General features: G+C 48.5%; 2 protein-coding genes and 1 long non-coding RNA gene across 4 annotated transcripts; 2 read left to right on the top strand and 1 right to left on the bottom strand.

The window, feature by feature from the left end:
- The first annotated feature begins 72 nt into the window (after window positions 1-72).
- LOC306837210 lies at window positions 73-612 on the top strand. Its single transcript, XR_013780891.1, has 2 exons — window positions 73-232; window positions 535-612. It is a non-coding gene; the product is annotated as an uncharacterized lncRNA (long non-coding RNA).
- Window positions 613-806: 194 nt separating this feature from the next.
- On the bottom strand, window positions 807-8,142 carry LOC306837195 (long-chain fatty acid transport protein 6-like). 2 transcript variants are annotated; one of them, XM_079364760.1, is made up of 5 exons: window positions 7,453-8,141; window positions 5,287-5,496; window positions 4,371-4,529; window positions 2,015-2,139; window positions 807-1,052 (listed from the first exon to the last, which is right to left on the bottom strand). In XM_079364760.1, exons 1-5 carry the CDS (start codon window positions 8,072-8,074, stop codon window positions 822-824), a joined length of 1,347 nt encoding a protein of 448 aa, XP_079220886.1. In that variant the 5' UTR covers window positions 8,075-8,141; the 3' UTR covers window positions 807-821. The 2 variants fall into 2 exon arrangements, with proteins under 2 accessions (XP_079220886.1, XP_079220887.1); XM_079364761.1 differs by lacking the exon at window positions 5,287-5,496 and having other exon boundaries at window positions 7,453-8,142.
- A 5,046-nt stretch (window positions 8,143-13,188) lies between these two features.
- LOC306837365 (E3 ubiquitin-protein ligase MARCHF3-like) lies at window positions 13,189-14,469 on the top strand. The gene is made up of 4 exons (XM_079365014.1): window positions 13,189-13,314; window positions 13,405-13,609; window positions 13,688-13,897; window positions 14,001-14,469. The coding sequence occupies exons 1-4, from the start codon at window positions 13,253-13,255 to the stop codon at window positions 14,157-14,159; spliced, it is 636 nt and encodes a 211-aa protein (XP_079221140.1). The 5' UTR covers window positions 13,189-13,252; the 3' UTR covers window positions 14,160-14,469.
- Window positions 14,470-16,859: the final 2,390 nt, after the last annotated feature.

The raw sequence follows: 16,859 nt of genomic DNA, 5'->3' as shown, positions 1-16,859 counted from the left end.
AACCCCCCCCCCCCCCCCCCCCCCCGCCCCCCCTGACTAACCACCGCCCCTCCCCCCCGCCACCATCACCAGTCCACTCAGACCTCCAGGTGTCCATGTTCACAGAATCTGGGTCATTGATGATGTTGTAAAAGACAGTCAGCAGCTTGTTCCTTCAAAATAAAATACAGACTCATCTTAAAGCAAAGCTGCTCCATTGTCCCTTCAAAATAAAACTCAGTCTTCTCCTAAAGTGAAGATGCTCCATTGTCCCTTCAAAATAAAACTCAGTCTTCTCCTAAAGTGAAGCTGCTCCATTGTCCCTTCAAAATAAAACTCAATCTTCTCCTAAAGTGAAGCTGCTCTATTGTTCCTTTAAAATAAAACTCAGTCTCCTCATTAAAGTGAAGCTGCTCCTTTGTCCCTTTAAAATAAAACTCAGTCTTCTCCTAAAGTGAAGCTGCTCCATTGTCCCTTCAAAATAAAATTCAGTCTTCTCCTAAAGTAAAGCTGCTCCTTTGTCCCTTCAAAATAAAACTCAGTCTCCTCCTGAAGTAAAGCTGCTTGTCCCTTCAAAATAAAACTCAGTCTTCTCCTAAAGTGAAGCTGCTCCATTGTCCCTTCAAAATAAAACTCAGTCTCCTCATTAAAGTAAAGCTGCTCCATTTGTCCCTTCAAAATAAAACTCAGTCTCCTCATTAAAGTGAAGCTGCTCCTTTGTCCCTTCTGGGCCTCCGTACATGTCTGCAGAGACTCTGTCCTCTGACTGCCCCCCCCCCCCTTTAGACAGGTGTGTGCAGAATGGGTGATGAAAACCTCGGCCTGTGAAAAGCAGTGACACGTTACGAGTCCTTAAAGACATGAAGGCCTGGTCTCACCCTGTAGATGAAGTTGGAGCGTCCCACCGTCCCGATCTTCCCGATGTGGTTCATGAAGCACAGGTTCCCCTCGGTCGAGCCGTACACCTCGCACATCTTGATGTTTCCAAACCGCCTGTGAAACTCCCTCCAGACGTCCGGCCGCAGCCCGTTGCCCACGCCCATCAGCACCTTGTGATCCTTGTCCCCGTCCGACTGTGGACAGAGAGGACGTGATGCAGTACCCATTTTAAACACTAGGGGTCAGACACACACACTGCTCCTTTAACAGAAGTATACATTTAATCTCGTCGTTTTCACAGGGAGAGAGGGCGCCAGTGGCCTAGCGGTCAGTGTGTGCCTCCCATGTACAGAGACGTCCCGGGTTCGAATCCGACCTGTGGATCTTCTCTCTCTCTCTCTCTCTCCTTCAGATGTTTGTTTGCACGTTGATCCCCGCACGCACGCACGCAGTGACAGTAATCACAGCTCACGCTCGTGTGCACATTTTGAATATGTGGTGAAAACGTGTCGACATCTTTAATTTATCAGAACAGAGGACAGTCCAGGACAGTCCAGGACGTTCTGTCCCCCCCCCCCCCCAAACTCGCCCACACAGCTGAATAACAAGAGAGAGAGCAAACAGAGCGGGGGGGGGGGGACAAAGAGGACTTTGAGTCTGATGAAGACGACCTCTGCCCTCACTCCGTGTGTGTGTGTGTGTGTGTGTGTGTGTGTGTGTGTGTGGATTTCAATGTACTGTATGTTCGTACATTTCTCTCTGTGTGTGTCGATGTGTGCATACATTTCTCAGTTTGTGGATGTAGTCTCTGTGGATGCGTGTGTGTGTGTGTGTGTGTGTGTGTGTGTGTGTGACACAAAGACCCCGCTTGTCTTCGGTCACAGTCGTGCACAATGTTTCTGAAATTATTCAGCAGAAGCTGTAAAGACTTAAAGACTTGTGTCTCTGTGCTCCGTCCCTCGTCCCCGTCCCTCGTCAGCGCTCGGACTCTCCACGTCGTGCGGTCGCTTTTACATCATGTCCTCGTTTCCTGTTCCTGTGGATCCACGCTTCCTTTCGTGCTCCTTTAAAGAGCTCACCTTTTTAAAACCCGTTACTCGTGAGCAGCCCGCCTGCTGCGTCATGAACGTTTCTGCTCTCTCTCACGTTAGCTTACCTGCGGCTGGTTGCAGAGATACCTGCAGAGTTCTCCGATGTACTGGAAAACAGTCACGTTGTGTTTTCGACAGTCGCTCCAGAAATGTGACGCTGAAAACTTCTTCTTCAGGATGCAGGTCGCTCCTAAAGACACAACCAAACAAATCCTTAAAGTCACAGTGCGCCGTCCACATTCTTCTGATTTAGACCGTTTAATCAATCACATGGCGCCGACCTGCAGCTCTCTGATTGGCTGATTGATCACAGAGGATGAGAGCAGCTCTCTGATTGGCTGATTGATCATACAGGAAGAGAGCAGCTCTCTGATTGGCTGATTGATCACAGAGGAAGAGAGCAGCTCTCTGATTGGCCCTTTAATTATCTCATCCACACTCAGCGAGTTCTCATCTCGTTGATTTGTTTCACGTCTTCATGTTTGAATATAAATCCTCGTTTGATCTTTGTTGGTGAACGTCGATCGGCTGACTCGACTCGTTATCTCAGTGACATAACAGACGGACTCAAACAAAGTCTAAAGGCTTCATCTGTAGTTCAACATGTGAGGACAGCAGACCGCCGTCTGTCAGCTCAGACTTCTGTGAATCAGAGGTCGTTGAACTCACCAGCGATTGGTCGAAGGCTTCGAGCGTTAAATCGTTTTATTTACTCTCCGACCCGCTGAAGGCGAACAAACACAACGATGACGTAACGTCATTAGATTCTCTATAATGGCGTCCAGTGTCCACGCCGCTCTGAAGCCTCATTAGGCTGCCGGCTCGTCAAAGGGATCACAGAGTCGCTCTCTGAGGACTCGCTGGAGACCGGTCTGCCAAGAAAATCACTTCTGGGTATCAAACAATGAATTCAATGAGGTGAAACACCAAACTGGTCCAAGTCCACCACAACCCGTTAGCTAGGATCAGGACCAGGTCCCAGTCTGAGGACCTGTTAGCTAGGATCAGGACCAGGTCCCAGTCTGAGGACCTGTTAGCTAGGATCAGGACTAGTTCCCAGTCTGAGGAACTGTTAGCTAGGATCAGGACCAGGTCCCAGTCTCATGACATGTTAGCTAGGATCAGGACCAGGTCCCAGTCTGAGGACCTGTTAGCTAGGATCAGGACTAGTTCCCAGTCTGAGGAACTGTTAGCTAGGATCAGGACCAGGTCCCAGTCTGAGGACCTGTTAGCTAGGATCAGGACCAGGTCCCAGTCTGAGGACCTGTTAGCTAGGATTAGGACCAGGTCAAAGTCTGATGACCTGTTAGCTAGGATCAGGACCAGGTCCCAGTCTGAGGACCTGTTAGCTAGGATCAGGACCAGGTCCCAGTCTGAGGACCTGTTAGCTAGGATCAGGACCAGGTCCCAGTCTGATGACCTGTTAGCTAGGATCAGGAAGTGTGATGATGAATCAGTCGGTCTTCTCACCTGATGGATAAACTCAAGGTGAGCCGTCTGAGGAGTCTCCAAACACAGGATCAAAGACTTTATTCTTTGCTGTTTGATGAAGTCTAAAGGAACTGAGGCCTCGCCCACACGTAGCCGGGTATCTGTCAGCCTCTCATCCAGACGAACACGCAGAAATGAAGCTTTTAAAAACCTCCAACCAAAGTGAAGATTTGTGAATTCTCCCTCTACTGCCCCCTAGAGGTCTGGCATGCTTAGAAACGCACTTCTGCGGTTGCGTGTGGATGAGGTCTGAAATGATCAAGAACCAGAACCAGACCCACATCATGGTGAACCAGAACCACATCGTGGTGAACCAGAACCACATCATGGTGAACCACAACCACATCATGGTGAACCACAACCACATCATGGTGAACCACAACCACATCGTGGTGAACCAGAACCACATCGTGGTGAACCAGAACCACATCATGGTGAACCACAACCACATCATGGTGAACCACAACCACATCATGGTGAACCACAACCACATCATGGTGAACCACAACCACATCATGGTGAACCATCTGGATAGCTGACTGTCTTCACGTCCCTACTTCACATACATTCTGCAGTCAGTGTGTGTGTGTGTGTGTGTGTCTGTCACTTTCCCTGCAGAAGTGATGAAAACTTGACCCGACCTGCAGAACCTGATCGACCTGCAGAGTTTCTCACCCACTCCTCTCAAACCGGGTCACCTGCTGCGACGCTTCCATCTCGTCCCTTCACACAGTCACTCGTCTTCACATGTTTTAAACTCACCCGACCACTTCATCGACATCCTCCAGTAATCTTGTGATATCTGACGGCGTCAAACAGCTAGCAGCTAACAGCTAGCAGCTAACCGCTAACAGCTAACTCTGCTAACAGCTAACTCTGCTAACAGCTAACAGCTAACTGTGCTAACAATAACCCTTCGTGTCTTCTTACCCAGCTCGATGGTTCCTCCGATCCCGATCAGAGAAGCGGCGCTGTGGTAAAGCGGCAGGGGGACGTACATCACGTCGTCTTCGGTCACCCCGAACGCCCAGAATCCTGCCGCGGCCTTCAGGCTCTGCAGGTGGGTGATGACTGCGGCTTTAGGGAGACCTGAGGACACACGCCACACGCTGCTGATCACATTCATTCATCAACACTTTGACTTCCTGTTAGAGATCCTGACGACCCCGCCTCACGTCTCCTCGCCGCTTCCTGTGTGACCTTCATCTGAAACCTTGTGACCTCTCTCTCTCTTCACGTCCTTGTGAGTAAGTGACGACATCTTGATCCGGCGTTCCCGATCCAAACAGGCTGGTAGTGTCCTTCAGTAACATCTAATCTCACGCTCACTTACACAGATTGATCACAAACTGAATCTCGTCTGTTTTATACAAATGTGAATAAAAACCGTGTGACCGAGGATTCTAAAAAATAAAAACTGATTTCCTTTTTTTCACGTCGGAGAAACCGAGAGAGACGCTGAACGCTTTAAAGACAAGACGCTTTATTGATGTTTGGAAAGGTTGGGAATAACCCGCAGCTCAGGAAAGGTTCTCCATCGATTCATCCGGATTTTCCGCTTGTTAGAAAAGAGAACGGCTCTTTGGACTAACCCGGGTTCAACACTCGAGCCTGAAACGACCTCCGGACTCCACGAAAACACGAAAGACACCAGAAGAAAAAAAAAGGAAGACGCGTAGAATGTGAGCGGCGGCATTGGGCGACCACGGGCGAGCTTCAGAGGTGCGAGCACGCCAGCGAGAGCGCCGCCCGCGGTGTCACTAGAAACACGATGTTTGGTAAAGCTACGTGTCGGCCCGTTACGTTGAAGAACAAAGAGCCGCTGACGGCGTGCTGCGTGACCGACCTGTGGTCCCCGAGGTGAAGATGTAGAGCGTGGGAGACTTGAGGGACGTGGTCGCTCGGAGCGCTGCGGGGACCGGCTGATCGGACGCGGCGTGGATCTTGTCCAGCAGCGTGTTGACCTGCGTGCGCTCGCTGTGGCTCTTCACGGCCCACACGCGGATGCTGTCGTCCAGCAGCGTGCTCAGGATGCCGTCCAGCGTGTCCAACAAGTCTGAGACAGAAACACAAACGAGACACATTCTGATTAACAGGAGAAGAAACTGTTTGACACTCGGCGCCCGTCTCTCCGAGCGAGCCGCCTCTCCGAGCGAGCCGTCTCTCAGAGCGAGCCGTCTCTCAGAGCGAGCCGCCTCTCAGAGCGAGCCGCCTCTCCGAGCGAGCCGCCTCTCCGAGCGAGCCGCCTCTCCGAGCGAGCCGCCTCTCCGAGCGAGCCGCCTCTCAGAGCGAGCCGCCTCTCAGAGCGAGCCGCCTCTCAGAGCGAGCCGCCTCTCAGAGCGAGCCGCCTCTCAGAGCGAGCCGCCTCTCAGAGCGAGCCGCCTCTCAGAGCGAGCCGCCTCTCAGAGCGAGCCGCCTCTCAGAGCGAGCCGCCTCTCAGAGCGAGCCGCCTCTCCGAGCGAGCCGCCTCTCAGAGCGCTCAACTTAAAACACTCTTTTCAAAAAGGCGCCGTTGACGTCACCGCCGCACTTTTCCAAATGTCTGATATTCCCTTAAATTTGGACCAACATGCCAAAAAAAATAAAAAAATTCCACATGGTGTAAAAATAAATAAAAACAGCTGATTTATTGTGAAAGGAGCCACAGGAAGGGCGCCCTCTTAAAGGGCCGGTATCCTCCAGACACGCGGCGCAGCTTCACTCCAAGGTCACCGACGCCGCTCCTCTCCTGCTTCCTGCTCTCTTTGACCTTCGACCTTCACCTACTGAACATCGTCAGGCCTCCCCCTCCCATCAAGGCTCGTTGTGTTTGTGTGGATGAACTGAGCAGATGAAGATGTTTGTTTAGTTTGAACAGCACCGAGTCCAGAACCATGAACCAGAATCTGGGAGCCTCCGAGGAGGAGGAGGAGGAGGAGGAACCTGAACGCAGCATTTTCCCCTGAACGGTCATTAAGAGGAGAACTTCCTGTTTACGCGGCTGCAGCTGCTCGGCTGTTATCAGACTCTTCCATGAACGCGTCTCACTGCGGGTTGCAGCGAGGACAGCGTCCTCTGACCGACATCACGCCTGCGTGTTGAGCAATGATCAGCCGTCACATGGCTGCAGCGTGGTGAATCCTATTAGCTGGAGACGCAGGAATCCCCCCGCTCCCACACGGGGACGGAGTCAGTGAAGAGCTCACTAACAGAGTCCACATGAAGGCAGGGATCAGAGTCCTCAGAGCTTTCTGCACTCACACTAAATGTCTGACTGATCGGGATCAAAGATGCAATCATTGATCGATCAGTAAAATATCCCCAACGCCTCAGAGAACGACTCAGCAGGGTGTGAAGAAGACGAAGGTTTGTCCAGGTGAACCTCCGTCTCCTCCTCTGAGACAAACCTGGAACATTTCATCTGGACAACAAGCATCAGCCTCCAGCTGCATCAGTATGAACTCATCCATTCACACACTGATGGTAGAGGCTGCTGCAGAGTCCATCAGTATGAACTCATCCATTCACACACTGATGGTAGAGGCTGCTGCAGAGTCCATCAGTATGAACTCATCCATTCACACACTGATGGTAGAGGCTGCTGCAGAGTAAAGAGTCCATCAGTATGAACTCATCCATTCACACACTGATGGTAGAGGCTGCTGCAGAGTCCATCAGTATGAACTCATCCATTCACACACTGATGGTAGAGGCTGCTGCAGAGTAAAGAGGTTTTGTGTTGCATTGTTGTTGCCATGGTATCAATATGTTATGTTATGATTTTTATAACAACCTTATGAAAGTTTCGCAATCTGGTGACCACGTGACAACTCCAGCTCAGTGGTCGACTAATAACTCAAATAATAGTCGATTAATCGATAATGAACATGATCCCTTAACGTCGAGTTTTTAAGTTCAATAAAGTTTGTTTTTTTTAAGTCAAATAATAAACTTGGCTTTAAAATATTAAAACTTAAAGCTGACAGAGAGTGCGCTGTGTGACGTCACAGCAGGTGCCAGGTGGGGTCTGTACCTGAGCCCACGATGAGGGTCTTGGCTCCGCAGCAGTTGAAGCAGTGCAGTAAGGACTTGGACTTGATGTTGGTGTTGAGAAAGGCCACCGAGCAGCCCACCTTGGCCAGGCCGAACCACGCGCACAGGAAGTCGGGCTCGTTGCTCATGAGGAGCGCGACACAGTCCCCTTTCTGTACCTTCAGCTCATGCAGGAACACCTGAGCGAACCTGTTGCTGCGTCGGTCCACGTCCCGGTACGTGTGCACGGTGTCCTCGAAGATGACGAACGGTTTGTCCGGGATCCGCTGCGCCTGCTGGATGAACCGGTCCAGCACCGTGCGCACGCGGGACGTCACTTTGAAGAGCTCGAGCTTGACTCCGTAGCGGATCACCTTGAGCAGGAACAGCAGGTCCCTCCACAGGTACGGGAAGCAGAGTCTCTGCAGGATGTGAGCGGAGAAGAAGCCCGCAAACACGGCGGAGAGCCATCCCAGAGACAGCGTCATGTCTGCGGCGGAGAGGAGCGCGACGAGTCGGTGCGCTCCGCGGAGCTCCAGGTACTGACACAGTGCACGCGTGATGTAAGCCAACACAAGCACACCCAAACAAGTACGCGAACACGCAGCTACACACCGGAACATGAGGCGCGTGCCTTCAAAATAAAAGCTTGCACTGTTATTCAAGTTGCGGTTTTCTCGGTTTGTTTACAAACAAACAGATGAATTGATTGGTTGATGTCCTCTTCCGGATTCATTAAATACAAATAGAACATTTATTAGTTTACCTGATGTTCTTAACACTACATATAACTATATAATGAGAGAAAGCCTTGAACCCCCATCAGCACACCTCTTATAAAACCACAAAAGGAGTCAAGCATTTTATTCTGAAGGGCCCCCTTTTACACTTCCGGTTTGTCCCAGTTTTTGTTAAGTAACTTTTCGGTGTTTTCATCTGGAGCTGGAGTCATGTGACCGTTGCTATGGAGACGAGTGGGCGGGTCCAATGAGGCGCTTTCTGTTTAAAAAATCAGATAAACAGAGAGAGACACACACACACACACATATATACACACACACAGAGAGAGAGAGAGAGAGAGAGAGAGACACACACACACACACATATACACACACACACAGATAGAGAGAGAGAGAGACACACACACACACACACACACAGAGAGAGAGAGAGAGAGAGAGAGAGACACACACACACACAGAGAGAGAGAGAGAGAGACACACACACACAGAGAGAGAGAGAGAGAGACACACACACACACACATACAAATACATAGATAGAGAGAGAGAGAGACACACACACACACACACATACACATACACAGATACAGAGAGAGAGAGAGACAGAGACAGAGACACACACACATACACACACACACACATAGATACAGAGAGAGAGAGAGAGAGACAGAGACACACACACACATACACACACACACACATAGATACAGAGAGAGAGAGAGACAGAGACAGAGACACACACACATACACACACACACACACACACACACACATAGAGAGAGAGGGGCGGTTAAAAGGGAGGAGAAATGTCAGTTGTATTTTTTTTCCCATGTTGCACAAATTGTAACATAGATTTAATTTTTTTAAGTGAAATTGAAATTTCTTTTTTTTTGTTTTGATGGATTTTATTCTGGAACAATGAGTTGAATCACACAAATGCTATTTCAAGTTTCTAAAATGCGCCTGTAGTTTATAAAGCGTTGTGAAACAGAAGGCGCTCATGCTTTGGTTTCCATGGAAACAGACGGACGTCACCTCCAGGTCTCCGTAGATCAGAGGAGAAAAAACAACATTCACAAGTTTGTAGTGACTGGAGGGTCGGCCGTCTCGAAGTGGACCATGATGGGAGGTGGTTTGGTAGCTGGAGAGGTGCCAGGGCACTGCCCAGGTGCCCTTGAGCAACACACCGAACCCCCAAACCTCCCTGGTGCGCTCCCCTGTACAAACAGAGGAAGCTGCATGAAGACACGTGGAAGTAAAGAGAGGAGAGGTTTGATCCTCCTGCACAGACTGACGGAGCGGAGGGAAGAAGAAGCTTCAGTCACGTCACGGTCACATGGTCACATGAACGCTCAGCAGCAGGTCGCTCAATTTAATAAAGCGTCCACAGAGTCACACTGTGGTCACGCACAGTCAGGAGCATCCGGACTGTGATCAGAAACGCTCGACTTCCTCAGAAGATACGAGAGGTCGGAGTTACTCCTGTGTTTTGTCTTTCCCATAATGCACCTTGGTTAGGACGTCTCGGGCGCAGCTGTAATTGGCCTGGAATAAACAGCTCTTTGTAGGGAACAGAACATTTCGCTGCTTTGCACACAGAGAGAAAGCAAACAGACTGAGTTCCTGCTGAAGTTTAGAGAACAGTCAACAACATTTAGAATCCAAATATTGGAAAAAATGCAGGTTTACAAACTCAGAGCAAACATGAACTCTTATCGCTGACAGGTTCACTCTCAGCCTCACACACGTCTCTGCGTCACGTGAACACACGTCGGCCTGAGTTCAGTTTGAAACACTCGACCTGCAGCACGCACCATGACTCGGCTCAAGGGCGCCTCGGCACCTTGCTCCGCACCGGGACTTGAACCAGTTCCCATTACCGGCTGCCGCCCCACATCTCAAACATGTAAGAAATGAAAAAACAAAGCAACGTGTAACCGAGCATGCAGAAGAGGGTGTGATAGAGGAGCTGCAGTGGAGCAGCATGTGTGCAGGATTTAAGCTCAGTGGATGGAAGAGGAAGAGTTGTGGAGTCATCAGTGTCATCAGATTAGTCTTTTTGTTTTCAGAATCTGTGACCCGTCTGGACAGAATCTGAGGCGTTCAGAGAAAGAGTTTTTTTCTCTCTCTGACGGTGTTTTTTTATTCGAGCATCCAGACAAACCTGCCGCGCCTGCTGCAGAGGGGGCGTGGCCTCATCTCTGTGAGACCACGGCGCCATCCTGCACGTCACACCTCACTGCATGCAGGAAAAAAGGAGTGATGTCAAAAAAAAACTTCCACGAGAGACTGGCTACAAAACACACCCCGTCCTATCTGATCTAATGTCTCCCTCACCCTAACCAATAGGGTGGGTGTGGTCTGTAGGGGGCGTGGTTTGTACTGTACCTGCAGCTGCAGTTGGGTATACTTGAAGTCAGCCGTCATCACAGAACGTGACGTTCAAACTTTTTGCATCTAAATCTAAAAAAAATTGTTTAGTGAGAAATAAAAGGTCACCTCATCTGGTGTCATGTTTTCTGAAGAACCAGGAAGTGACTGTGATTTGTTCTCTCTGAGGGGAAATGTTAAAGCATGTGAACAAACATGATGTAAACATGCTGAGTGATGAGACGACTCAAAGCCACAGTGACGTTCACGTGTTGAGAAACTCCGGCCTCATATCGTGTCAGAGAAATACTTCACATTCCTGTGGTGGTCAGCCCTACTCTGTCTTCAGGGTTTCCTAAGAAGATGAACCGTCACACAGCAGGTTGTGCTCTGGCGCCACCCTGTGCTGAAGTGAGGAACTACAAAAACATTTGTAGAACTCCCTTCAGATGTTCTTCTGTGTGTTTCCTGTCTGGTTTAAGGGTTGTGTTTTTTCTCCCAGAATGCAGCTGTGGTGTCGCAATAAAATATGAAATAATAGTCTGAAGGATTTTTCCATCTCGTCATCGTCTTCAGTCTGACTTCTCTAAATGTCTACCAGGAAGTAAAGCTGCTCTTTAGGAACATTTTAAAAAACGATGACTTTTACTTTGTGATCTTTTTTTTAATTCATCAATGAGGCTGTTTGAGAAACATAAACGTTAAATCTCACTTCACATGTTTCAAACATACGTGACCCTCTGAAATGATAATGTCCTTCTCTTAATTTGAAAAACCAACAGGAAGACTTTTATTTTTGGCTCTAAAAAGTTTTCCAAATGTTTTTTTTTTTAAATACACAAAAGAAGACCTTTTGATGACTTGATGAGTAAAATCAGCTTTACTGGCCATGACTGCTCACAAACACAAGGACTTTAACTTCTGTGATCTCTAAGGACAACATGAAACATCAACAATAAACACAAACAAGGAAAGACTCATTTCTACAAGACGAAATCAGATAAGAGTGCAATCAATCAGATTTGATTTGTATAACACTTTCCAGCACCAAATGTCGCACAAGGTGCTTTCCAGGGTAAAAACAAGAACAAAAGCAAAACTACTAAAACATAATTAAAACAAAAGAGCAACAGTCCAATTAGTGGTTATGTTTGAAATGTGAGCCTGAATAAATGGATTTTCTCGGTGGTGGGTTGGATGTCCTTTAAGGTCCTTTACCTGCTTTATGTAAACATAACGATGAGCATGGTCTGTTTACCTGCTCTTTTGTTAATGTTAACAAACAGTAAGGTCCTTTACCTGCTTTTGTAAAGATTGATTGATTGATTGATTGATTGATTGGATGTGAGCTGGGAGAGCGTTCTGCGGTTTGGGGCCTAAAACAGCAAAAGACCGCCCCCCCCAAAGCCTTGAACTTGGACTTAGGGATGACCATGGTGGTGAGATCTGCAGAGCGCAGGTTCAATGATACTGATTAAACATGATAATAACAAATGTAGTTATGTGACAGAACCATTTACATGAGGTTGATTTTAGAGGGAAATTAACATTTATGTATTTTTTTTTTAATTACAAAGATATATGAGCTCATAATCAAAAGAAAAAGGCAAATGTCGCGATATTTGGATAAAACGGAGTTTTATGAATGAACAGCAGTTTAAACATCTGCTGTGTTATAAATAAACCCTCTGTTAATTATCTAAATGTGTTACATTATCAGACTTTGTTCTGACGTCATTCCTGTGAAGCAGGGTGACAGAACGCGCTGTGATTGGTCAGAGAGAATGCTCGCGTGCTCTGTGGTGAGCCCTGAGTAATGCCTGACAGGCACGGATTCCCGCCATCAGAGACTGCCCACAGCACGTCTCACGGTCTTAAACTGAAGCGTAGCTCGACACGTCGGCACATTTCGGATGTTTTTATTTGAAAAGCTCGGCATTACGAGTTTTTTTTGAAGTTTCGTGATATTTTGAGGAGTACCTCCGGAGAAGGCTGTGCCTTCATGATGCGTTCAGGGACATCAGGTCTGTGGGAGCAGCTGAACTGATCTACGCTGTTTTTTTGTTTTTTTTTAGCTCAAGGCGGAAGTTCATGTTTGTCAGCAGCAGAGTTGAAAACAGAAGAAGAAGACTTTAATCATCGTTTCCTAAAAACGAATAAAGGTAATACTGATGTGTGTGCCTCGAAACAGAATTACATGAAAGGTGTGTGTGTGTGTGTGTGTGTGTGTGTCCGTGTGTGTGTGTGTGTTTACATGGAACATGATGTGTTCAGTTCCTGGTTGACTCATATCAACATGATGCCGCTGTGTGACGTTGTTATGTAATTATAGTTTGGCAGTAAGAATCTTTATGGTCTCATGAATGAAAACAATGATAATGTGGAGCTAATATAGTTTACTGTTTAGTTATCTAAGATTGTTTATATGACGTCACACTGACCGTGTTCACGCGAGACTTTCAGCCGTCTGCTGTTTTCAGTGTTACAGCTCTTTGTCTTTACTTCACTAGTGACAAATATTCTGACCTCTGTCGTTCATGCAGTTGGGAAGACCGACCCAGTAAGACCCTCATGGACCCGTGACACCATGAAGACCAGTCCCAGAAGTTTCACAGAACCAGAATTCGTCAGCCCGCGACACCTGAGAGTCTGAGTCCAGGTCGGCGAGCAGCCTCTGGTGTTCCACGCAGATGTCGAGCGAGATGGATCCTCCGATGAGTCCCGCAGGGAGGAACGCAAACACCAAACTGAGGCACGACCTCCCGGAGGAGTCCAAATGTCTGACGGGTCGAACCAAAGGAGGAGTCGTGTTTGTAACGGCTGAATCTTTCTCTCCTTTCAGCTCCGCGTCAGAGACCTCCATGTGTCGGATCTGTCACGACGGGGCCGCTCAGGAGGAGCTGCTGTCCCCCTGCGAGTGCTCGGGCTCTCTGTCCTCCATCCATCGCAGCTGTCTGGAGCGCTGGCTGTCCGCTTCCCGGACCAGCTTCTGTGAGCTCTGCCAGTACCAGTTCACGGTGACGAGGCGGTCCAGGTCTCTGCTGGAGGTACAGGACGAGAACAGGGGGTGGTGTGGGGGGTCATGTTGGATCTTTACGCTGACTCTGCTGTCCTCTCTGTTGAAGTGGTTACAGAACCGGTCTCTGCGTCAGGAGAAGCGGACCCTGTTTGGAGACATGGTGTGTTTCCTCCTCATCACTCCTCTGGCCTCCGTCTCCGGCTGGCTCTGCCTCCGCGGCGCCATCGACCATCTTCACTCCTCCAGCCGACTGGAGGCGGTGGGGCTCATCGCGCTCACCGTGGCGCTCTTCACCATCTACCTCTTCTGGACGCTGGTCAGTGTGACGTTTAAACAGGTTCATTCTGGTTCTGATCGAGCTGGGTCAGAATCAGAGGTCCTTCCTGCTGGCTGACTGTAAACCTGCGTGTCTCCCTCAGGTGTCTCTCAGGTATCACTGTCGGCTGTACAACCAGTGGAGGACGTCCAATCCGAGAGTGATCCTCCTGCTGCCCCGCCCACACAGCCAGGCGTCCGCACGCCACTCCTTACAGTCGTCACAGAGAGGGAGGCAGCCGTCCAAAGAGTCCATTGTCTGAGACCGAGTCCAGGACGAGGACCGGCTGTTACGGGGGGGGGGGGGACTTGCACTTTAAACTCTGTGAGCAGACGCAGGAAGGACTGACTCACCTGTGAGCACACACTGTCAGGGTGACGGAGCGGCCATGTTGGCTCCCAATTAAGGAGGGACCATCATCGACCAATCGTTGTGATTCAGCACTGTGATGGAGAGACGACCGGACTCACTGCTGGAGAGAATCCATGCTCGATACTTTCAGGACCTGGAGGCTCCGCTATGACTCGCAGGAACACAGAGGACGAGTCTTTAAAGGGACGTTTCTTTTATCTCAATAAAGCAGCAGGTAAACAGACTGTAACGTCTGCAGCAGGTAAACAGGCTGTAACGTCTGCAGCAGGTAAACAGGCTGTAACGTCTGCAGCAGGTAAACAGGCTGTAACGTCTGCAGCAGGTAAACAGACTGTAACGTCTGCAGCAGGTAAACAGACTGTAACGTCTGCAGCAGGTAAACCGGCTGTAACGTCTGCAGCAGGTAAACAGACTGTAACGTCTGCAGCAGGTAAACCGGCTGTAACGTCTGCAGCAGGTAAACAGGCTGTAACGTCTGCAGCAGGTAAACAGACTGTAACGTCTGCAGCAGGTAAACAGGCTGTAACGTCTGCAGCAGGTAAACAGACTGTAACGTCTGCAGCAGGTAAACAGGCTGTAACGTCTGCAGCAGGTAAACAGGCTGTAACGTCTGCAGCAGGTAAACAGACTGTAACGTCTGCAGCAGGTAAACAGACTGTAACGTCTGCAGCAGGTAAACAGGCTGTAACGTCTGCAGCAGGTAAACAGACTGTAACGTCTGCAGCAGGTAAACAGACTGTAACGTCTGCAGCAGGTAAACAGGCTGTAACGTCTGCAGCAGGTAAACAGACTGTAACGTCTGCAGCAGGTAAACAGGCTGTAACGTCTGCAGCAGGTAAACAGGCTGTAACGTCTGCAGCAGGTAAACAGGCTGTAACGTCTGCAGCAGGTAAACAGGCTGTAACGTCTGCAGCAGGTAAACAGGCTGTAACGTCTGCAGCAGGTAAACAGACTGTAACGTCTGCAGCAGGTAAACAGACTGTAACGTCTGCAGCAGGTAAACAGGCTGTAACGTCTGCAGCAGGTAAACAGGCTGTAACGTCTGCAGCAGGTAAACAGACTGTAACGTCTGCAGCAGGTAAACAGGCTGTAACGTCTGCAGCAGGTAAACAGGCTGTAACGTCTGCAGCAGGTAAACAGGCTGTAACGTCTGCAGCAGGTAAACAGGCTGTAACGTCTGCAGCAGGTAAACAGGCTGTAACGTCTGCAGCATGTAAACAGGCTGTAACGTCTGCAGCAGGTAAACAGGCTGTAACGTCTGCAGCAGGTAAACAGGCTGTAACGTCTGCAGCATGTAAACAGGCTGTAACGTCTGCAGCAGGTGTGAAACAGAATGAGGCTCCGGCTGTTTCAGATAATCGTTGTTTATCAGGAGGTGCTGAAAAGGTTTGATGTAAAGTTTCATGTTTTAAAATACTCTCGAGTCGTTGGTCCGTGCACTCAGACTCTGCTGAGAGGTTCATGGACAGTATTCGCACTTTTCATTTATAATTACAGTATTTGATAAAGAGCACGATTTATACCAAAGACTATTTTATTAAAGCATTATGTTGTGATGTTTTTATCTGTTTGACTATTTAACTTAAAATAAAAAGTGTCCTACTAAACTGTTGATGTCCTTTTCACACACTGATGGTAGAGGCTGCAGCAGAGTAAAGAGAAACTAAAGAACAGCGCTGTGTGTGTGTGTGTGTGTGTGTGTTGGGAAACCGACATTGCTTGTTGCACAATCATTACACATCTTCAGTCGACATGAAAGCAGAAAAAGAAAGTTGTTGTGAAGAAGTTGGTTCACAGCTTCGTACGTGTGCGAGTGAAGAAAGAGACGCAGGTACAAGAAAAACATTTAATCATTCAACTACAAAGGCTACAAGTCAGAGCATGCACTTAAACACACCAACACAAAATTTACTTCAAACAGTTCAAAGAGCAAAAGTTAAGAATACAATCAACACTTTTTATTAGTGGTGCAACACGTATTCAAAGAGAGAGAGAAACGTCTGCAGCGTTTAAACCCGAGTGTGTCACATCGTTCTGGAGCAAGGAAAACGACACACACACACACACACGGGGTTAAACATCTGCAATCACACTTCAAACACTTTCTTTGAATACAATCATACAATCATGGTTTGCTAGTTTCAGTTTTACTTCTCATCATACGAGCAGAAACTCGCCCAAAAGGTTTCAACGTTTTTTAGATCCGACTTTTTGTCACGTTCAGGTTCAAACTCATCCCAGGAAGAAACTTAAAGGAGCAATATGGAAGAAATCCTTCCTCTGTGATCAATCAGCCAATCAGAGAGCTGCTCTCTTCCTGTGTGATCAATCAGCCAATCAGAGAGCTGCTCTCTTCCTGTGTGATCATGAAGGAAACAATGCAGCAGCCAGTATGTCCTCCTTCTAACTTTAGATTCTGCTCCTGAATGCTCTGGATCTGATTGGACCAGAGAAGGTAGGCGGGGCTTTGAAGAGTCCAGGGTTTAGACTGCAGTACCTATTTTAAACACTAGGGGTCAGAGTTACATATTGCTCCTTTAAGGAAGTGAATCTCTCCCCTGCTGAGATTCTAGTGTTCATCTCTTTTAGT

This window comes from Symphodus melops, assembly GCF_947650265.1.
Source record: "Symphodus melops genome assembly, chromosome: 16".
In the NCBI taxonomy this organism is placed as follows: Eukaryota; Metazoa; Chordata; class Actinopteri; order Labriformes; family Labridae; genus Symphodus; species Symphodus melops.
This window is presented reverse-complemented; position numbering and strand designations above follow the sequence as displayed.

What these genes read in the sequence shown, in the direction of transcription:
- LOC306837195 (XM_079364760.1), bottom strand. Translation starts at nt 8,074, where the DNA reads ATGTTCCGGTGTGTAGCTGCGTGTTCGCGTACTTGTTTGGGTGTGCTT. An exon ending in CTTCACCTCGGGGACCACAG is followed by an intron (nt 4,530 to 5,286) that starts GTCGGTCACGCA and finishes GTGTGTCCTCAG; the next exon opens with GTCTCCCTAAAGCCGCAGTC. An exon ending in CGGAGGAACCATCGAGCTGG is followed by an intron (nt 2,140 to 4,370) that starts GTAAGAAGACAC and finishes TTGTGTCTTTAG; the next exon opens with GAGCGACCTGCATCCTGAAG.
- LOC306837365 (XM_079365014.1), top strand. Translation starts at nt 13,253, where the DNA reads ATGTCGAGCGAGATGGATCCTCCGATGAGTCCCGCAGGGAGGAACGCA. An exon ending in AACGCAAACACCAAACTGAG is followed by an intron (nt 13,315 to 13,404) that starts GCACGACCTCCC and finishes CTCTCCTTTCAG; the next exon opens with CTCCGCGTCAGAGACCTCCA. An exon ending in GGTCCAGGTCTCTGCTGGAG is followed by an intron (nt 13,610 to 13,687) that starts GTACAGGACGAG and finishes TCTCTGTTGAAG; the next exon opens with TGGTTACAGAACCGGTCTCT.